This window comes from Buteo buteo, chromosome 13 (assembly GCF_964188355.1).
Source record: "Buteo buteo chromosome 13, bButBut1.hap1.1, whole genome shotgun sequence".
NCBI classification, from domain to species: domain Eukaryota; kingdom Metazoa; phylum Chordata; class Aves; order Accipitriformes; family Accipitridae; genus Buteo; species Buteo buteo.
In genome coordinates this window covers 7,818,753-7,836,270 of record NC_134183.1, presented here as the reverse complement: position 1 = coordinate 7,836,270, position 17,518 = coordinate 7,818,753, and the positions used below count along the sequence as shown (strand labels likewise).

At 62.6% G+C, this 17,518-nt stretch overlaps 1 protein-coding gene across 1 annotated transcript; it reads left to right on the top strand.

Moving 5' to 3' along the window:
• The first annotated feature begins 829 nt into the window (after positions 1-829).
• Positions 830-16,565, top strand: GRIN2C (glutamate ionotropic receptor NMDA type subunit 2C). Its single transcript, XM_075043864.1, is given in 18 exon segments — positions 830-1,311; positions 1,314-1,421; positions 1,424-1,483; positions 1,485-1,503; positions 1,544-1,662; positions 1,664-1,905; positions 6,021-6,444; positions 8,156-8,751; positions 9,276-9,390; positions 9,969-10,180; positions 10,308-10,476; positions 10,821-10,974; positions 12,314-12,439; positions 12,528-12,757; positions 12,974-13,134; positions 13,682-13,869; positions 14,529-14,761; positions 15,153-16,565. Coding segments are annotated over 18 exon segments (4,836 nt in total). The 5' UTR covers positions 830-1,044.
• Positions 16,566-17,518: the final 953 nt, after the last annotated feature.

Sequence of the window (17,518 nt, the reverse complement as noted above, 5' to 3'; positions counted from 1 at the left end):
TGCAAGGTCCCACGTCCCCCATCGCCCTGAGCCCCCACACCGCACCAGCCTTGGAGATTTGGCTGAGCTCTCCTGCAGAGACAGCGAGTGCTGCTTTTACAGGGATTAAAATGAAGCCCCAAATGCATTTTTTTTCCCCTTTTCTCCATTTTTTGGCATCTCTTGCAACCCCGAGGTGCCCTGAGGGCATCCGCAGCACCCAGGCAGCGGGTGGCCAGGCTGCCTTGGGGACGGGGGGACAGCGTGGGGAGGTCCTGCATCATGGCTAACCACAAGCAGCAGGTTTTTAGGCAGGCTGAAACCTCTCTGGAAACAGCCTTTCCAGGCCCCGGCAGCCACAGGGATGCTGTTGCAGGTGGCTGCAGTGCCAGGTTGGGTGGCAGCCACCCGACAGCCCTAAATGACTTGCTTTTGGGTGGCCGTGTCCCCGAGTCAGGCATCTGCTCCTGAGGAAGGCAGGAGGGCAGCGCCTGGGCACAGACGCTGCTGGTACCCCGCACCGGCGGCGATGGGCAGATGCTCTAGTGGGGGTGATGCCCAGCGTTTTGATGGCTCTGAGCCGGGGCACGGGGATGTTCCGGAGCCGCTGCCCTTCATGGCAGAGCCTGAATTGGGCTCTAGGCCCTGCTGGGAGCCACGGTCCCTCTGCCCGCAGCCCGGCTGCTGCAGAGCACAGGCTGGTTTGGGGGCAGACTGGGCACCCAGCTGGGGGCAAGGAGACCCCAGCAGGGCCCCTGCCCGTCTTCCCCCTTCCTTTGCTGGATCTGCCCCCCTCTCTCCCCCCAGTCTGGCTTGCTCTAAACCAGTGCTGCGGGATCAGCTGATGCTTTAATACTGGCCCTGGCGACAGCTGGAGGATGCTGCTGCCTGCGGGGGCTTTGCTCTGTGTCACCCCCCCCCCTCCCTGTGACCGATGGGGACCCTGGGGCTGCCCTGAGCCGGCTGGGGGGCACCAGGGGTGGGCAGCTGGCCAGTCCCCACCAGTTCAGTTAGCAAAGGGCTAGAATTTTTTTTTTTTTTTTTTTTTTGGGGGGGGGGGGCGGAATGAGTCCAACCGCAGCCATTTGCACCCCTCCAGCTCTTCCTGGGGCTGGGGGGGCAGGCAGTGCCCGGGAAGGGGGGTGTGTGGGTGTGTGGGTACCATTTTGCGGTGGGTTTTCCCTCCTGGGAAAGGAGGAGGGGGATGAAGGAGATGAGGGTCTTGCCCCCTGCCCTCCCCAGCGCTGGGGCCGGCCCAGGGTGCGAGGGGAGGGGGGGGGCAGGTTTTGGCAGAAGAGAGCTGCCCGCCTTCACCCCCCCGACCCCCCCCCCTTCTCCCCGGGGCTGGCGGCCAGCCCCGAAGTTGCGGCGAGGCGGGAGGACACACGTCCTGTCCTTCCACCGCCCCCGTTCCTTCCTCCCCCCCCCCCCCCCCCGGTACATCCATCCCCGCAGCCCTCCCCACCACCGCCGGGGCTCCTCCCGACCGTCCCGCCCGGGCAGCCCCCTCCGGTCCCGGTCCCGGGGAAAAGGAAGGAGGGAAGGGAAGCGGCGGAGAAGGAGAGGGGGGGGGGGGATGGCTGCCGGGGCCCGGCGGCTACCGAGACACCTGCTGCCACCGGGTCCCCCCCCCTCCCCGTGCACACCCGCTCCGCTCCCGCTCCCTCCTTCCTCCGCTCCCGGTCCCTGCCTCCAGCCGCCGCTGCAGAGCCGCCGCCGCCGCCTCCAAGGACGAGCCGGGACCGACGGCGGTCGCTGGACAAACCCCCCCCCCCCCCTCTCCCTACCTCCAACCCCCGCCAACCTCCATCCTGCCCCCGGGGGTTGAGGCGGAGAAGGAAAGGGCTGGGAAAAAACCAGCCCCCGGTGGGACGCGCAGCCCCGCCGGAGCCGCGGGGCATGTAGGCACCGAGCAGCGGCGGTCCCGTAAGTACCGGCAGGGGTGGGGGGGGGCAACCGGACCCTTCCACGGGCTCTGCCGCCGCCCCGGCACCGCCGACAGTAACTTTTAGGGGGGGGGGGTTGCCCCGGCCATTTCCCTCTGCCCCAGCATCCCCATCCCCGAGAGCTCCCGCTCCCCGTCCCGGGCAGGGGATGGGAATGAGCCTTAATTCTGGGCGCTGTGCTGGGGGCTTTTTTTTTTTGGGGGGGGGGGGGAGGTAGGAAAAGGAGAGGAGACCTCGCTGGGTGCTATCAGCCCCGTGTCTGTGTGTCGTCCCCCCCCCCCCAACACCACCTTGCGTAACCCAGCGGCAGGCAGGACACTTGGCGTTTATTTTTGGTTAATCCATATTCGACCTTTTTAAGCTGCGTTTCGGTGCGTGCGTGTGCGGGGCCATCACCCCGGCCCGCAGCCCCCGGCCCGCAACTGTTGCTGTCGGAGGCGCGGGCGAGGAAGAGGAGGGTGATGCTGGGTGGTGGCAGATGAAGGTTGAAAGGAGACGGTGCTTGCCGAGGGTTGCCAGTGCTTCTCCCTCCCGAGTCATCCCCCCTGCATGGGAACAGGGATGGTGATGAGTTGGCTTTGGGGAGGTTTTGCTGCTTTCCCTCCTTTTAGGGGGCTTCTTGCTCCACAGGGGTGTCCCCCATCCGGGCAATGACAAGCCCTGGCACAAGCCGGTATCCTCCCCAGTGCCCCCCATCCTCCCAGCAAGGCTCCCGCCAGGTTCGGGTTCGTTCTGTCCTTTCCATCCATCGGCCCCAGTTCGCTCTCCCCTGGTGCAGGCTGCGCCTTCCCTGTGGTTTGGGGCTCGGGGGCTTTTTTTGAGGGATAAGGTTTCTCTTTCTTGAGCGATATTTTGCATTTGGGGATTTTTTTTTCTCCCTTTCCTGAGGTCAAAATATCTGCATGAGCTCTCTCCCTCTTGGAGCAGGGGAGGGAGGGAGCAAAGGAGGGCAAAAAGGAGGTTTAAAATCAGGAGCAAACTTTCCCTGTTGCATTAAAATGCCATTTTGGGGGTGGTGGGATGGAAGGGCTTGATCAGTGCCTTTAGCAGGAGGTTTCTGCGAGTGCTTGGTGTATCAGGTGAAGCTATGCCTAGGAAAGGGGTTAACCTGCTCAAAACCACCCCAAAGCAACAAAAACCAAGTGCCAAAGCCACTGAGCAGCTCTGTGGGTGTCCTCGGGTCCCCGGGGAGGCTACTGGGAGGTGGCATTGCCCTACTGGGGCTCCCGGCTGAGGCCACCTTCCTCCTACTCCAGCCCGGCCACCAGCCCTTTGCCCGGCTGGAAAACCTCCTTTTTGGGAAGGCCTTTTCCTGAAGGAGCAATTCCACAGTGCTTGCTACAAAAGGTTGAAAAATGTGGATTTTTTTTTAAAGTCCAGGGGGGCTTTGCTGTGTTGTGCTGAGCCCAAGAGCAGCCCCGGCTCTGGCAGTAGCACAGGGATGGGCTTGGTTCCTCTTCTGCTTCCACCACTTTCTTGCATTTGCCTTTCCCACCCTCATCCCCCCAAAACCCCACATTTTCCTGCACCCCTCTAGCTCGCTCCTGGAAAAAAATGGGCTAGAAGCGCATGGAGTCAGCTGGGCTGGAGGAGCTGGCTGCTCTTTGCATCCCAAATCCGGCCATTTTGGAGCAGCCCTGGCTCCGACCCACGCATGGAGCCCCTGCCAGCCGTGGGCTCGCTGGCCCTAAACCCCTCCATCCTCCTCCGCAGCCGCCAAGGGCTGCGGTGAGTGGCTCGGCTCCAGCCGGTGGCACCAGTTTCCTGGGAAAGATGGAAATTCATTCCCCTGGTTGTCTCAGCAATGGCTGAACGACATGATGTGCCCATGCCCACCTCTTCTCTGCCGTTGCCGTCGTGCTCCGGCTGCAAGGGACGGGGATGCTTTCCACCTGTGCCTTGGTCCAGTGGGAAACCAGTTTGCTTAAACCTGCCCCCAGTTGCAGCCGGGAGCGGAGCAACCCCTTTGGCGGCACGGCTTCGCATCACGGGAGGGTTTTGGTGGCTTGTGCTTGGATTACTTGGTGCTAGAAGAGGGTCCCAAGCATGGGGAAGAGCTGGGTTGAGGATGAGGAGGATAAGGGTCTGGGATGGGTAAGATGCCAGGGCTGGCACGAGCAAACCCCATCATTCACCACGAGGGCCCAGAGTATATTTAAACGTCCTTGAGGAGGGCTCAGCCGGGCAGAGCTGCTGGGAGAGCGGCTCTGTTTGTTTTGGGTGGCGCGTTGCTCCCCTTCCTCTCTGCTCGGGTAGCTGATGCCGGATTCCTGGTGAATTATTTATCACGGGACTAAAAATACTCGGGAATTCGCAGTGAGGAGCAGGCGGCGCGGGCCACCCCGCCGCTGGGCTGGCCGTGCCGGAGCGTGGGACGCTGCCAGCATGGCATGACTCACCCGCCGCCCTCTCCGGCCAAGGGGCCCTGGCTGTGGCCATCGGTGTGGCGTCGTGGCTCCTGTGGCTGAACCGGCTGCAATGTGGGGTGGTGGTGGGGATGCAGCCGAGCAAGGTGAACCCTCCTGGGTGATGGTGGGTGCTGGGGGTGGATGATTCCCTGCTGAAACCCATCTGGCTGAGATGCTGCCTTGTGAGCATTGGTACCCGGCCAGGTACCCGAGCTCTCCTGGTACCCATGGGGTGCAGGAGGGGGTTGTCGGGCTCGTGTCCCCTGTTTCTGCAGAGGGGACAGCCCTGGTGCTCAAATCCGCACCGAGCAGCTCTTGCAGGGTGCCCAGCCGGGCAGTCATTGCATTTATTTCCTGCGTTTTCAGTCCAACATGCCAGCAGCGCTTTCGCAGTGTGCCGAGGGGTTGTCCCTCACTGCGGCACAGAGGAGCGTTGGGGTGTGGGTCCCCAGGGCAGCCCAGACCCCAAAACCATCCAGGACTTGTCAAGGGGCTCCTACGGCTGTGCCGAGGATGCATTAAGCAACAGCAGCTTTTAATTGCAAGTGACGTTTCCGAGCACCAGCTGGCATCTTGCTGCACGGAGCGACACCGGCGTGTGGCTGGTGCCACTGCGGAGGGCTGCTTGTCCCCCTCCCCGCTGCCCAGTGTGGCACTGGGGCGATGGCCCGGGGGGCAATGGGGCTTGGAGAGGCTCGGACGCCCCTGGCCATAGGTCTCGCCACAGGGTGGTTTTTGCAGGTGGGCTCCGAGGAAGGGGTGAGCTCCAGCACAGGGGTCCATCGCCATGGGTAGGGACATGTCCCCCCCCCGGAGACTGTCACCCCGCCACGCCTGCAGGCTGGGCACCCACAGTCAGTGGGGAATCAGGGACCTGGCAGGGGGAATGTGCCCAAATACCTCCCCAAAACCTGGCTTTGGGGTGCAGCTGGCAGAGATGCACTGTGTTGGGTGTCCCAGCCAGGCGGGCAATGCCAAGGGGGGGATACGCACTGGGGGGTAAAGGCAAGAAGGGGGGGGAAAGCTGAAGGATGGTGTCTAGGGGGGACACTTGGAGATAAGGGGCCATGTGAGTGCTTTGGTTGGGATTTGGGAAGCAGCAGCGAGGGGACTGGGGCAGGGCGATGGGCAGGGGGACAGGCAGGAGACCAGCTGCTCCGATGACTGTGTGTTTGCAAAATCCCAATGTGGGGGTTGCAGAGCTGAACCCTCCCTCAAGGGCAAAGCCTTTAAATATTGAAGGTGGCTGTTAGCTGTGGAGAGAGGCGCCAGGGAGCTGCCAGCTCCTCCTGTCACCTCTTACTGCTGTCCCCATCCCTGGCCAAAGCACCGTAGCACTGATGGCTTTTGGAGACGGGATGGGGTGGGAAGGCAATGGGACTGGGAGGGGGACGGCGGTGGTGGGATGAAGATGGAGTGCTGGTGGGAAGGGGGACCGGCTGGGAAGAATTAGTGATTGGTGGGACTTGGGACAAGGGACATGACACTGGGTTATATGGTGGGTGGTGGGTACAACCCTGTGGTTGTCCCTCCACCACATCCAGCCTCCAAAGGACGAGGGTGCCCCTCTCTCTGTGGGGTCAACCCACCCTGGTGCTGCCCCTGGACAGTGGGGAGGGCTGGGGCAAGTGGGGCTGGGGGTCCTGGCAGGCAGCTGGATGCGAGGGGCTGTGTCCCATCCTGGCAGGGACGCGGTGGTGGACATGGGCAGAGCGCCGGCGCACGCTCTGCTACTGTCGATGGTGCTGGGCTGCTCGGCTGCCTTCACGGACCTCCTGCTGCCGGGTCCCGAGGAGCCAGTGGTCAACGTGGCCGTGGTGTTTGGGGGCACATCCTACCCCCTGCACATTCGCTCCCGCCTGAGTCCCCAGAGCTTCCTGGACATGCCCCTGGAGATCCACCCCATCACCGTCATCGTCAACAACACCAACCCCAGCACCCTCCTCACCCAGATCTGCGACATCCTCGCCAGCCACAAGATCCACGGCATCGTCTTCGAGGACAACGTCGGCACGGAGGCCGTAGCCCAGATCCTTGACTTCATCTCCTCCCAGACTCAGGTCCCTGTCATCAGCATCAGCGGGGGGTCTGCCGTGGTCCTGACCCCGAAGGTGAGGCATTCGCTGGGGGTTATTTCTGGGGGCGGTGGGAGAAATGAGAGATTATTAGAGAGAGGTAAATACGGGATGTGAAATGCTGGAGGGCAGAGGAGCTGCTGGGCTGCAGCACAGGGGCTTGCGGGCAGGAATAGGCAGCGGCTGCGGCAGCACGGCCAACCGGGACGGTGGGACATGGAGGGGACTTTAAGGAGGGGTCCTGTTGATGGGACATGGGAGAGGACTTCAGTGCCCTGTGGAGGGACCTCCCCTGGTGTCCTGTTTGCCATCCCCTCCAGGCTGTGCCCACCATGGGGCTGGGGTCGTGGCGCCGGGGCTGCCAGGGCAGTGGCAGGGTCAGCATGTCACCATCCTCCTCCTTCCCTGCCCTGCTGGGGCCGGATCCAGCCCTGAAATGCCCGGGCGGGCAGCTTGGAGAAGCCTCTCTCGGCTGTGGCAGCAATCTGAGGTGCACCACGGGCCGAAACAGGATTTTTGGCTTCTCTGCTCCTCGCTGGCGTCAGATACTGTCACTGTCACTGTCACCTGCCTGCCGAGAAACGCTGGCGGCAGGGCGAGCTGGAGCTGGGCTGGAGGGTGCTGGGCGGGCGGCGATGGGCTGCAGCGATGCTCTCGTCCCTCCTGGGGAGGAGATTTGGGTTATCTCCTCCTGGCTGCTCGTCTCACCCTGCCCAGCCTGGGCACCAGAGGGGTCCCGGCACTGGCTCCTTCCCACTGCAGCAGCCCCCGGGCTGGAGACCCTGCTGCTCCTTGGGGCACTGGTTTTATGTTCTGCTTTCCCAGAGGTTTTGGAACCTAAACCCCCTGGATGGTACCTTGGCAGCCCTGCCTCCACTGACTGGTGCTCCCGGACCACCCCGAGCTACTGGTCACTGTGGGTGGGTGGCAGTGGGTGCAGCGGGCTCAAGTGGGTGCAGTGGACTCAGGTTGGTGCAGAGGGCTCAGGTGGAGCCCCAAGTGACTAAAAAATAGCCATGGCTTTGCTGTAGTCTCAGTGTTTTTCTGCAGCTTTCTCCAGGGGTTGGGTATTTTGGGGGCAGTGGAGGGACCTGCCTGAAGGCTCGACCTCCTCCTCCTCCTCCCATGGGTCCAAGGTCCCCAGCAGCTCCCGCTCCCCGGCTGGAACTCCCTGGGGCTCCCCCTCCAGCCGGACCTCCACCCTCGCTGGCAAAACTACTTCTCTGGAGGTGGAGGGGGGCTCTGGGTGGCAAAACCCTGCCGCCTGTCCGCGACCTTCTGCAAATGCCATTCGCTGAATCATTTAAGACAGAATCAGATCAATTAAGGTTTGCTAATGAGAGGCCAGATGGCCGGGGAGGTGGGCTGGGAAAGAAGGAGCCTTGTGGACTCTGGCAGCAGGTAGAGTTGGAGCCGGGATGGGATTTACGCTCCTGGCAGAGCCCTTGCCCCCCTCCCTCTCCCAGTTTAAGGAGAAATTGTTGGTGTCCTTTGGAGGGTGGATGAATTTTTGGTCAACAAGCTGAGAAATGGAGTAGAGGCTGCAGGGCTTGACCCTTCGTGTGGGATGAGGTTCCTTGGAGACCACTAGTAGATCAGTCCAATTTTGGGTGTCTCCAGCCCATGGACCATGCAAGTTCATGGCTCTCTTGAACCCTTCATGATGCAAATTCAAGGTGGCTTGCATGGGTGCAAGAGACCTGGACCATGGTACCGGAGCAGACCCTGATCCCTTTTCCTCCCGCAGGAGCCCGGATCAGCTTTCCTACAGTTGGGTGTCTCCATCGAGCAGCAAATCCAGGTGATCTTCAAGGTGTTGGAGGAATACGACTGGGGCTCCTTCGCTGTCATCACCAGCCTCTATCCAGGCTACAACATCTTCCTGGACGTCATCCGCTCCTTCACGGATGCCAGCTACTTTGGCTGGGAGCTGCAGGAGGTGATCACCTTCGAGATGAGCCAGGAGCGGAGCAGCTCCAGGACGCAGCGGCTCCTGCGACAGATCGATGCCCAGGTCCTCATCGTCTACTGCTCACGAGAGGAGGCCGAGTACCTCTTTGCCATGGCAGAGCAAGCTGGCCTCGTGGGGCCGGGCTACATCTGGATCGTGCCCAGCCTGACGGTGGGCAACATGGAGGTGCCACCCGCCTCCTTCCCCGTCGGCCTCATCAGTGTGGTGACGGAGAGCTGGAAGCTGAGCCTGCGGCAGAAGGTGCGGGATGGGGTGGCCATCATTGCCATGGGGGCGGCCAGCTTCTTCCGGGCCCACGGCTACCTCCCAGAGGTAGGACGGGACTGCTGGGCCCCCCCCGGGGCCATCACCGCCAACACCAGCTTCTACCGGTGAGGCTCGGGGACCACTGGGATGGGTGTGAAATGGGGGGGAATGGGGAAATGGAGAGGGAAGGGGCAGGGGAGGAGGAGGATGGAGCTGGCAGGCAGGGGGAATGATGCTCCCGGTGGGCTGCAGCTGGCGGTCGATGCCTCTTGGCTGGTTTTCTACTGGAGCATCTCCCCAGAGCAGCCCTTGCTTTTTGCTGTGCTTCTCTGCAACCCAGGGTCTCAGGAGGGGTTCAAAGCTCTGCTTTGCAGTGCAGACATGGCACCTCAGGGCTGCTGTGGCAGTCTGTGCATCCTGAACCCTGCGGTGCTCCATCCTCAGTGCCTCCTTGCTGGCAGGGCCTTCTCCAGCTCCCCGCTGCCCCTCGCATAGGGGCTAAACCTGGTCCCCAGCTCTCAGCCCCACATCTCTCCGTGGGACCTGTGGTAGCCCAGCTGGGGCCAGAGGAGGAGGAGGAGGAGGAGGAGGAAGGCTGTACGGGGCTGGGCTGCACAGCCAGGGGCTTACAGGCACTGTGTCCCACCAGACACCTCCTCAACGTGACGTGGGAGCACAGGGACTTCTCCTTCAATGAAGGCGGCTACCTGATCAGACCCACCATGGTGGTGATCTCTCTCAACCAGCACCGGCTCTGGGAGATGGTAGGACCCTCGGATCCCCCGGGATGGGTACACCGGTGGGGTGGCCGGGCAGGGTGAGCCTGGGACCATGCACAGGCTGGGGTCCTACCCTGGGGCAGGTTGTCCCATGCAAAATCCATGGCTGATACCAAAAGGCCCATGGTGGGGCTTCACAGCAATTCCCGGCACCAAAGCTCTGCCAAGAGCTGGGGTTTTTTCCCCTGCAATTTCGCTGAGAAGTCCCAAAAGAGGCAAAAATGCAGCTGCCCACCTCTGGAGAAGAGCAGCCAAACACCTAGACCTGAAACAAGCTGTGCAGAGGGGCGTTTTTTCTAGTTTAAAAGTATTTTGGGTGAAGTTTGGCCAGGTTTGTGCTCGCCCAAGCCTGGTGCTTGGGGCCCAGGAAGAAACACCTTGCCCTGTGGTCAGTGGGTGTGTGGGGAAAGGGATGCTGAGATGGGACTCACCATGGCTGAGCTCCAGCCTGACGATGGTTGAGAAGAAACGAGCCCCAAAGGCGTGGGGAGGATGGACATGGGACCCTGTGTGACCCACAGAGCCCCTTGCCCGGGTGACGATGTGGTCTCCCTCGGGGGCAGGTGGGCAAGTGGGACAAAGGCATCATCCACATGAAGTACCCGGTATGGCCCCGCTACGGCTCCTTCCTGCAGCCTGTGGCTGATAACCGCCACCTGACAGTGGCCACACTGGAGGAGAGACCCTTCGTCATCGTGGAGAACACGGACCCCAGCACCGGGGTCTGCGTGCGCAACACCGTGCCCTGCCGCAAACAGACCAACTCCTCCCAGAGGTGAGCGGCGAGGATGGAGCTCGGCAATTTTGGCCATCTCTCACCGGGCATGTGATGTCCAGGGAGCATCAGGGTGCTCAGAGCATCTTTGGTTGGTCCAACCCATTTTTCCCCGGTGCGGTTTCAGTGGCGATGGCCTCGTGGATCCCTACACCAAGCTGTGCTGCAAGGGCTTCTGCATCGACATCCTAAAGAAGCTGGCCAAGACGGTGAAGTTCTCCTACGACCTCTACCTAGTGACCAACGGCAAACACGGCAAGATCGTCCGCGGGGTCTGGAACGGCATGATTGGTGAGGTAGGGGTGGGCATGGCTCGGACCCCACCTTCAGCCCTCTCTGGGGAGCACCGCTCACTCGGGGCATGTCCTGACCTGGGGCTTCCCTGCCGGAGACGGGGTCAGGGTGTCTGCGGTGGGACTCTGGGCAGGGGAAGAGAATGGGGAAGGAGTCAGCTGAACATTTACAACCCCACAGCTGGTTGTGTTTGTGTCACTGGTCATTTATTTATGGTAATATTAAAACAAAAAAAGACAAAAGTTAAGGTTGGAAATGCCGGAGATGAGGAAATGCCTGGGGAAGGTGGTCTGGGTCCCTCTGTCTGTTCATCTGCCCATCCTGAGACCATCTGCCCCTTCCCCAGGTGTACTACAAGCGTGCGGACATGGCCATCGGCTCCCTCACCATCAACGAGGAGCGCTCCGAAATCGTGGACTTCTCCGTGCCCTTCGTGGAGACGGGCATCAGTGTCATGGTGGCCAGGAGCAACGGCACCGTCTCCCCCTCTGCCTTCCTGGGTGAGCCGTGTGTCCCACCGTCTGTCTGTCTGTCTGTGGATTCATCCCATGCTTCCGACAAATGCATATTAGAAATATTGTCCGGTTTTAATAACTTTTAAGAAAAAAACCCCTAAGTCATAAGGGAAGGAGATTGTGCTGCCAGCTTTGGAGCTTCCTCCTCCCCTCGCCTGAATAATCCTTTTATTATGGAGACGGAGGCTGGGAGGTTTCCTCCTCTTCATTACTGGTGTGGAGGAGGGAGGATGGGGACGTGGCGGGAGACAAGGTGGGGATTTGCCAGCTCTGAGCTCTGCTCTGGGGACCCCTTCTCTGCCACCGTCACCAGAGCCCGTGGTTAAGCCAGGTGTAGGAAACCGCCGGTGCTAAAAGTTTTATTTAATGAGTTTTTAAAAAAACCAAAGCTGCAGCCTAGGAAGGGGAGGAGACTGGCCAAGGTCATCGCAAAATTCAGCCTGAGCGCTTAGGCAGGGCTCTCGGCTCTCGGCAAGGGCACAGCGTCAGCCGCCCAGCTCGGCTGGAGCCGGGCTCCCACGCGGGGAGGGTGTGAGTGGGTGCGGGTGGGTGCGGGTGCCAGGGATGCCGTGGGGTGTGGGACACTGCCAGCCTGGGCACATCTTCTCCCTCCTGTCCCCCCCCCCACCACGGGGCCCACCCTGCCCCCCGCAAAGCCGGGGTCACCTTCACCGGCCCCGGGGACAGACGGAGCATCCCACCCCGGTTCGGCAGGACCAGGGTCCGCGGTCCCCGAGCCTCCCACGCTAATGAGCCGCATCCCCATCAGGGGAGGCCTCTCCTCCCTGACAGCGAAGGACGCGCTGACAAATGGACCTCGGCGGCCGCCTGGTGAGGGCTCAGCTGCATCCCCACTGCTCCCGCCGCCCCATCCCGGCTCATCCCGGGAAGGCAGGGGCTCGTCGCCCACCCCCAGCTCCCGGGGGGCTCTCCCAGGGGCTGAGTGGGGTCAGAAGGCTGGTCCTGTGCCCAACGCAGGCACTGTCCCATGGCCAGAGCCATCAGAGGGGACAATCTGCGATCCTGTGGGAAACCCTCCTGCCGATGACCCTGGAGATGGGCAGCACCTCATTAGCATCTGCCTGTTGATGAAAGCCTGACTTTGTTTAAGCAGGGAAGCATGGCTGCATCCCCCCGTCTCACAGCATCCCCATTCCCTCCTGATTCCCCCTGGATCTGCTCAGATGCAGTGCTGCCAGCCCCGTCTCCTCTCCACAGAGAGGCAATATTCGGGAGGATGAGACCCTTCCACTGGGGCTCCTGGGGGTCCCCAAGGGGCCGTGGGGTGTCCTGGGGGACTGACAGAGTCCTGCTTGCCTTGCAGAGCCTTACAGCCCAGCCGTGTGGGTCATGATGTTCGTGATGTGTCTCACCGTGGTGGCCGTCACCGTCTTCGTGTTCGAGTATTTCAGCCCCGTTGGCTACAACCAGAACCTCACCAGTGGCAAGAGTGAGTTGGGGGAGGCGGGAGCTGGGGGACACACACACACATCCCTGGCCAGGTTGAGAGCTGTCCCCTCTGTCCCCTGTCCCCGCAGGGCCGGGAGGTCCCTCCTTCACCATCGGCAAGTCGGTGTGGCTGCTGTGGGCTCTGGTCTTCAATAACTCGGTGCCCATTGAGAACCCCAAAGGCACCACCAGCAAGATCATGGTGCTCATCTGGGCCTTCTTCGCCGTCATCTTCCTCGCCAGCTACACCGCCAACCTGGCTGCCTTCATGATCCAGGAGCAGTACATTGACACTGTGTCGGGGCTGAGTGACAGGAAGGTAGGGCTGGTGATTGGGCTGGGATCCCTAAAAAGTAATAAGGTTTTTGGGGTGGGGAGAACTTGGGGGGGCTGCACATCACTGCTGGCCAACTGGGCATAGGTGGCTGGATGGAGGGCTGGCTGTGGGGAGGGGGGACATGCTGGGGACACAGCAGGGGACATGGCAGGGACATGGACGCCATGTGATGCCACTCCCTGGGGCTCCCCATTGCAGTTTCAGAAGCCACAGGAGCAGTACCCCCCCTTCCGCTTCGGCACCGTCCCCAACGGCAGCACCGAGAGGAACATCCGCAGCAACTACCCCGACATGCACACCCACATGGTGAAGTACAACCAGCGCTCCGTGGAGGATGCCCTCACCAGCCTCAAAATGGGGTACGGCTTCCCCCAATGGCGTACGGCTCCCAGAGCTGGCATACAGCTCCTCCAAATGGGATACAGGACCCTAAAATGAACTAGGGCTCCCTGGGATGGGGTACAGTGCCTCTCAGATGGGGTAGAGTTTCCTCAGCTGGGGTCCAGCCCCCCACAAGTGAGATATGGGCTCCCCAGGCTGGGTACAGCTCTCCCAGGTGGGCTATGGCACTGTACGGCTTCCCAGCATAAGGTATGGCCCCCCCAAACAGGGTACAACCCCCTGCATGTGGGGTACAGCTTCATACAGCACCCCCCAAAAGGGATGCCACCCCCCCAGATGGGGTATGGCTCCCCCAAATGGGATACAGCCCCCCCAGGTTGGGTACTTCTCCAAGTGGGGTTATAGCTCTCCAAGATGGGGCAGAGACCCCCCAGAGAGGACACAACCCCCTCCAGATGGGCTACAGTTATCCAAAAGGGGCAGAGCTTCCCCCAAACAGGTAAAGCTCCCCAAAAAAGGGCTGCCAGCCCCCTCCCCTCACCCTCCCTCCTGTCGGCGGAGCAGGAAGCTGGATGCCTTCATCTACGATGCGGCGGTGCTCAACTACATGGCGGGCAAGGACGAGGGCTGCAAGCTGGTGACCATCGGCAGTGGGAAGGTGTTCGCCACCACAGGCTACGGCATCGCCCTGCAGAAGGACTCGCGTTGGAAGCGGGCCATCGACCTGGCCCTGCTCCAGTTCCTGGGAGACGGTGGGTGCCCGAGTGTCCTGGTTTCGGCTGGGATAGAATGAATGTTCTTTCTAGTAGCTGGTATAGTGTTATGGCTTGGATTCAGTATGAGAAGAATGTTGGTAACACTAATGTTTTCAGTTGTTGCTAAGATTCTTGTTAGCCCTGCCCTGCAAATTAACCCAGGGACCAGGATTTTGGTTCCCAGATGCTGTGCAGCCACCACAGCTCCTTGCAGGATGTCACCGAGGGGCTTCTCCACCAGTTCCTTTCAGGGGATGTTAAATACAGCAGCATCTCTCCAGCTGGGTGTTGGGGAGGGTCATTCCTTCTGGGGTCCCTCCTCTTCCTGCAGGCTGTAAAATCCCGGAGATGGCCATGAACAAAATCTGAGGGTCAGGAGGAGAAGCCTAGGAAGGGGACAGTGAGCATGGCTGGCTGGCACATGGGTGGGGGACAGAGAGAGAAGAGGGCTCTGGAGAGGGACAAGTGACTGGTGGGATGCTCAGGCCAAGGGCAACAGCGAGGACTAGGTGATAACAGCTCCAGGGGTTTGGGGGTGGCGTTCCCCTCCTCCAGCCCACGGTGGGGTGGGGACGAGCAGGGGCTGTGCTTGGGGAGACGATGCCACGGGGGGGCATTTTCACCCGCCCTCCACCACTGTGCGTGTCTGGCCCCAGGCGAGACCCAGAAGCTGGAGACGGTTTGGCTGTCGGGGATCTGCCAGAATGAGAAGAACGAGGTGATGAGCAGCAAGCTGGACATCGACAACATGGCCGGGGTTTTCTACATGCTGCTGGTGGCCATGGGGCTGAGCCTGCTGGTCTTCGCCTGGGAGCACCTCGTCTACTGGAAGCTGCGTCACTCCGTCCCCAAGTCCCACAAGCTTGACTTCCTCCTGGCCATCAGCAGGGTGAGCGATGCTGCCGGGGGCTCTCGAGGGGCCCAAATGTCCTCCCACAGTGTCACGGGGATGGGCAAGGCTTGGTGGGCATCGTCCCTTTGACTCGCACGGGAGGGGCTGGAGATGTTGGTGCTGATGGGAGCTCTTGGCTGGGGAGAAAAGCCAGGTTTTGGGGAAAGGGCTCAACCCTGGGAATGACCCCACATCTGTATTAACATCCCTGGGGAAAGGGGTGACGGAGGGTGGTGTCACCCACCCTGGCAGTGCTGGGGAGGGAACACCGGTGCCGTCGAGACATCTCAGCCTCAGCAGCGTCATCTGGGCTCGGCAGGGTGGGTTCATGGGTGCAGGACCCCACTGACTTTCCTGATGGCGGGGGCCCCCCCTCTTTTCTCCGCAGGGCATCTACAGCTGCTTCAGTGGGGTGCAGACGCTGGCGAGCCCCGGGCGGGCACCCACGCCCGACGTCACCGCCAGCTCAGCCCAGGCCAACGTCCTGAAGATGCTGCAGGCGGCCAAGGAGATGGTGTCGACGGCCAGCGTGGGCGGCTCGCTGGAGCAGGCCACCCGCACCATCGAGGACTGGAGCAGCCGCAGCGATCGCCTCCAGACCAACTTCTCCCTGAGGACACCCCAGCTCGTGGTGCAGAACAGCACCGGTGCCCACCGGGCCCCCTCCTCCATCCCGGCCCCCGCCGAGAGACTGGGGAGAGCCTACGCTCCCAAGGGTGCTCCCCTGGGGCTGCCGCTGCCCCAGTCCATCCCCGTGGACTCCCAGCTGCCCAGGGAGAAGTGGAGAGGGGCCAACGAGCACGTCCCCCGCCTCCTCCACCCCCTGAAATTGCAGGGTGGCTGCGCAGGGGATGAAGCCCTCCCGGGTTTCCCCCACCTCCTGGTGAAGCCCTCCCCGGGGGGAGATTTTGGGGAGCAGGTGCTGGTGGGGAACCACATTGGGGCTCCCCTCCCACCCCCCACGTCCCCCAGGGACCTCCCGCCGCCGGACATCTACAGGGAGCACAAGCGGCCGTCGGGGCGGGGGGACCGGCTGCAAACCCCCCCCCAGCTCCAGGTGGATGGGGGACACGGGGGCTCGGGGACGCTGCCCCGGCCGCTCTCGGCAGCGGAGAAGAGGCGGGAGGCTCACAGCCCCTTCCTGCCTCCATCCTGCCCTCGCGGAGCCTTCCCAAAAGCCACCAGGACTTGCAGAGCCAAGGGGGAGCCGATCCGGCCGGAGGTCGCGGCGATGGAGCGGGAGAAGCTGAGCTGGCGGGCGAGCTCGGTCAGGGCACCCGGGGAGCGGGGCGAGAAGCGACGTCCCGGGGGGCTGCGACGCTGCGGTCCTGCCCGCCTGCCCGCCCGCACCGACGTACCCGACCTCTTCCCCGAAACCGAGGCCGGCTACGGCTGCGGTCCCCGCTGCCCCCAAGCCACCGGCCGGCTGGCACCACGCTCGCCCGTGGCCAGGCTGCCGTCCTACCGGGAGGCTTGCCGGCAAAACCCCCGTGCCACCGCCACCGTGCCGGCGTGCGCGCCGTACGCCTGCGTGAACTCGTACGCCAACCTGCCCCTCTACGTGGGCCACCTCTCGCGGGGGTCCCCGCCGCCCCGTGAGCACCCCGGGGTGCCGGCGGGCTGCGGCCGGGGGGCCGGGCGCTGGGACGGCGGCTGCAGAGACTGCGGGAGGCGCGGGGAGCCCTCCTTGCTACGGGCGGTGGGGACGGAGAGAAGGGACCCACCGGTGGCCCGTGGGGTGACGAGTCCTTATGCCGGCGGGTCCTGGCGGCGGGTCTCCAGCCTGGAGTCGGAGGTGTGACGGGGGGGGGCCGGGGGGTGTCCGCACCCCTCTGCCTGCCCTTTGCCCGGGTGTCCCTGCGGGCCAGCCAGCGGCTCCCGGCCGGGCACCAGCCTCCCGGGGTCCTGCACCGCCGGCAGCGGGATGCTCCGAGCGGCTCGGCGGGTCCCGTGCGCTTTGGGGGGGTCAGAGGAGCGGGGGGGGGGGGCTGGCGCGCCCCGGCTCGGGCTCTCCCCACAGGCAGGGCTGGCATCGGGGTTGCCAAACTCATTGCCACCGTGCTGCCGTCACGTTTTGGTTTCATTCGAGGGACTCGAAATGCCATGTCCAGGTCATTAAAGAGACATTTTCAACCGGCTGGGGACCATTTTTCCATCCTCTGGCGATGAGCCCGGGACTGCCTTTGGCTTTACCCCCGTCACGGGGATGCTTGTGGTCCTGTGCACCCCCCCCCGCTCCCATCCCTTTACTGCTGAGGCCCGCCACAGGCTCGTCCCACCAGTGGCAGCCATGCAAAGGAAAATGGCAATTCATTAAACTGCGCTGAGGGATAATTACTTAGGAGCCATCAGCCTGTGCGGAGGCTGAGGCTGAGCACTGAAGCTGGAGTTACTGCACCCTGCTGGGGTTTTGGGGTGCTGGGCACGGATGGCTGGGAGCTCGGGTCACCGAGGGATGCCCCCACGGCTGCAAACCAGCAGCCCGGCAGGGAGCTGCAGCACGGCACAGCAGCCCCGGGAAGCTGTGCTGTGGGGGAACGAGAAAGGGAAAAAAATTCCTCCCACCTTCCCAGGGCTGATGGAGCCATAAATCAGGCGCGATAGATGAGCCGGGTTTAATTCTTTTCTTGATGTACATGTCTAACACAGCCCTTTCCCTGCAGGGCTGGCGGGGGCACGGGCAGGGGCGGCCGTGATTCACAGGCAGCACCGGGCTGGGGAGACCGTTTTTGGGAAGCAGGACCCGAGGCCACC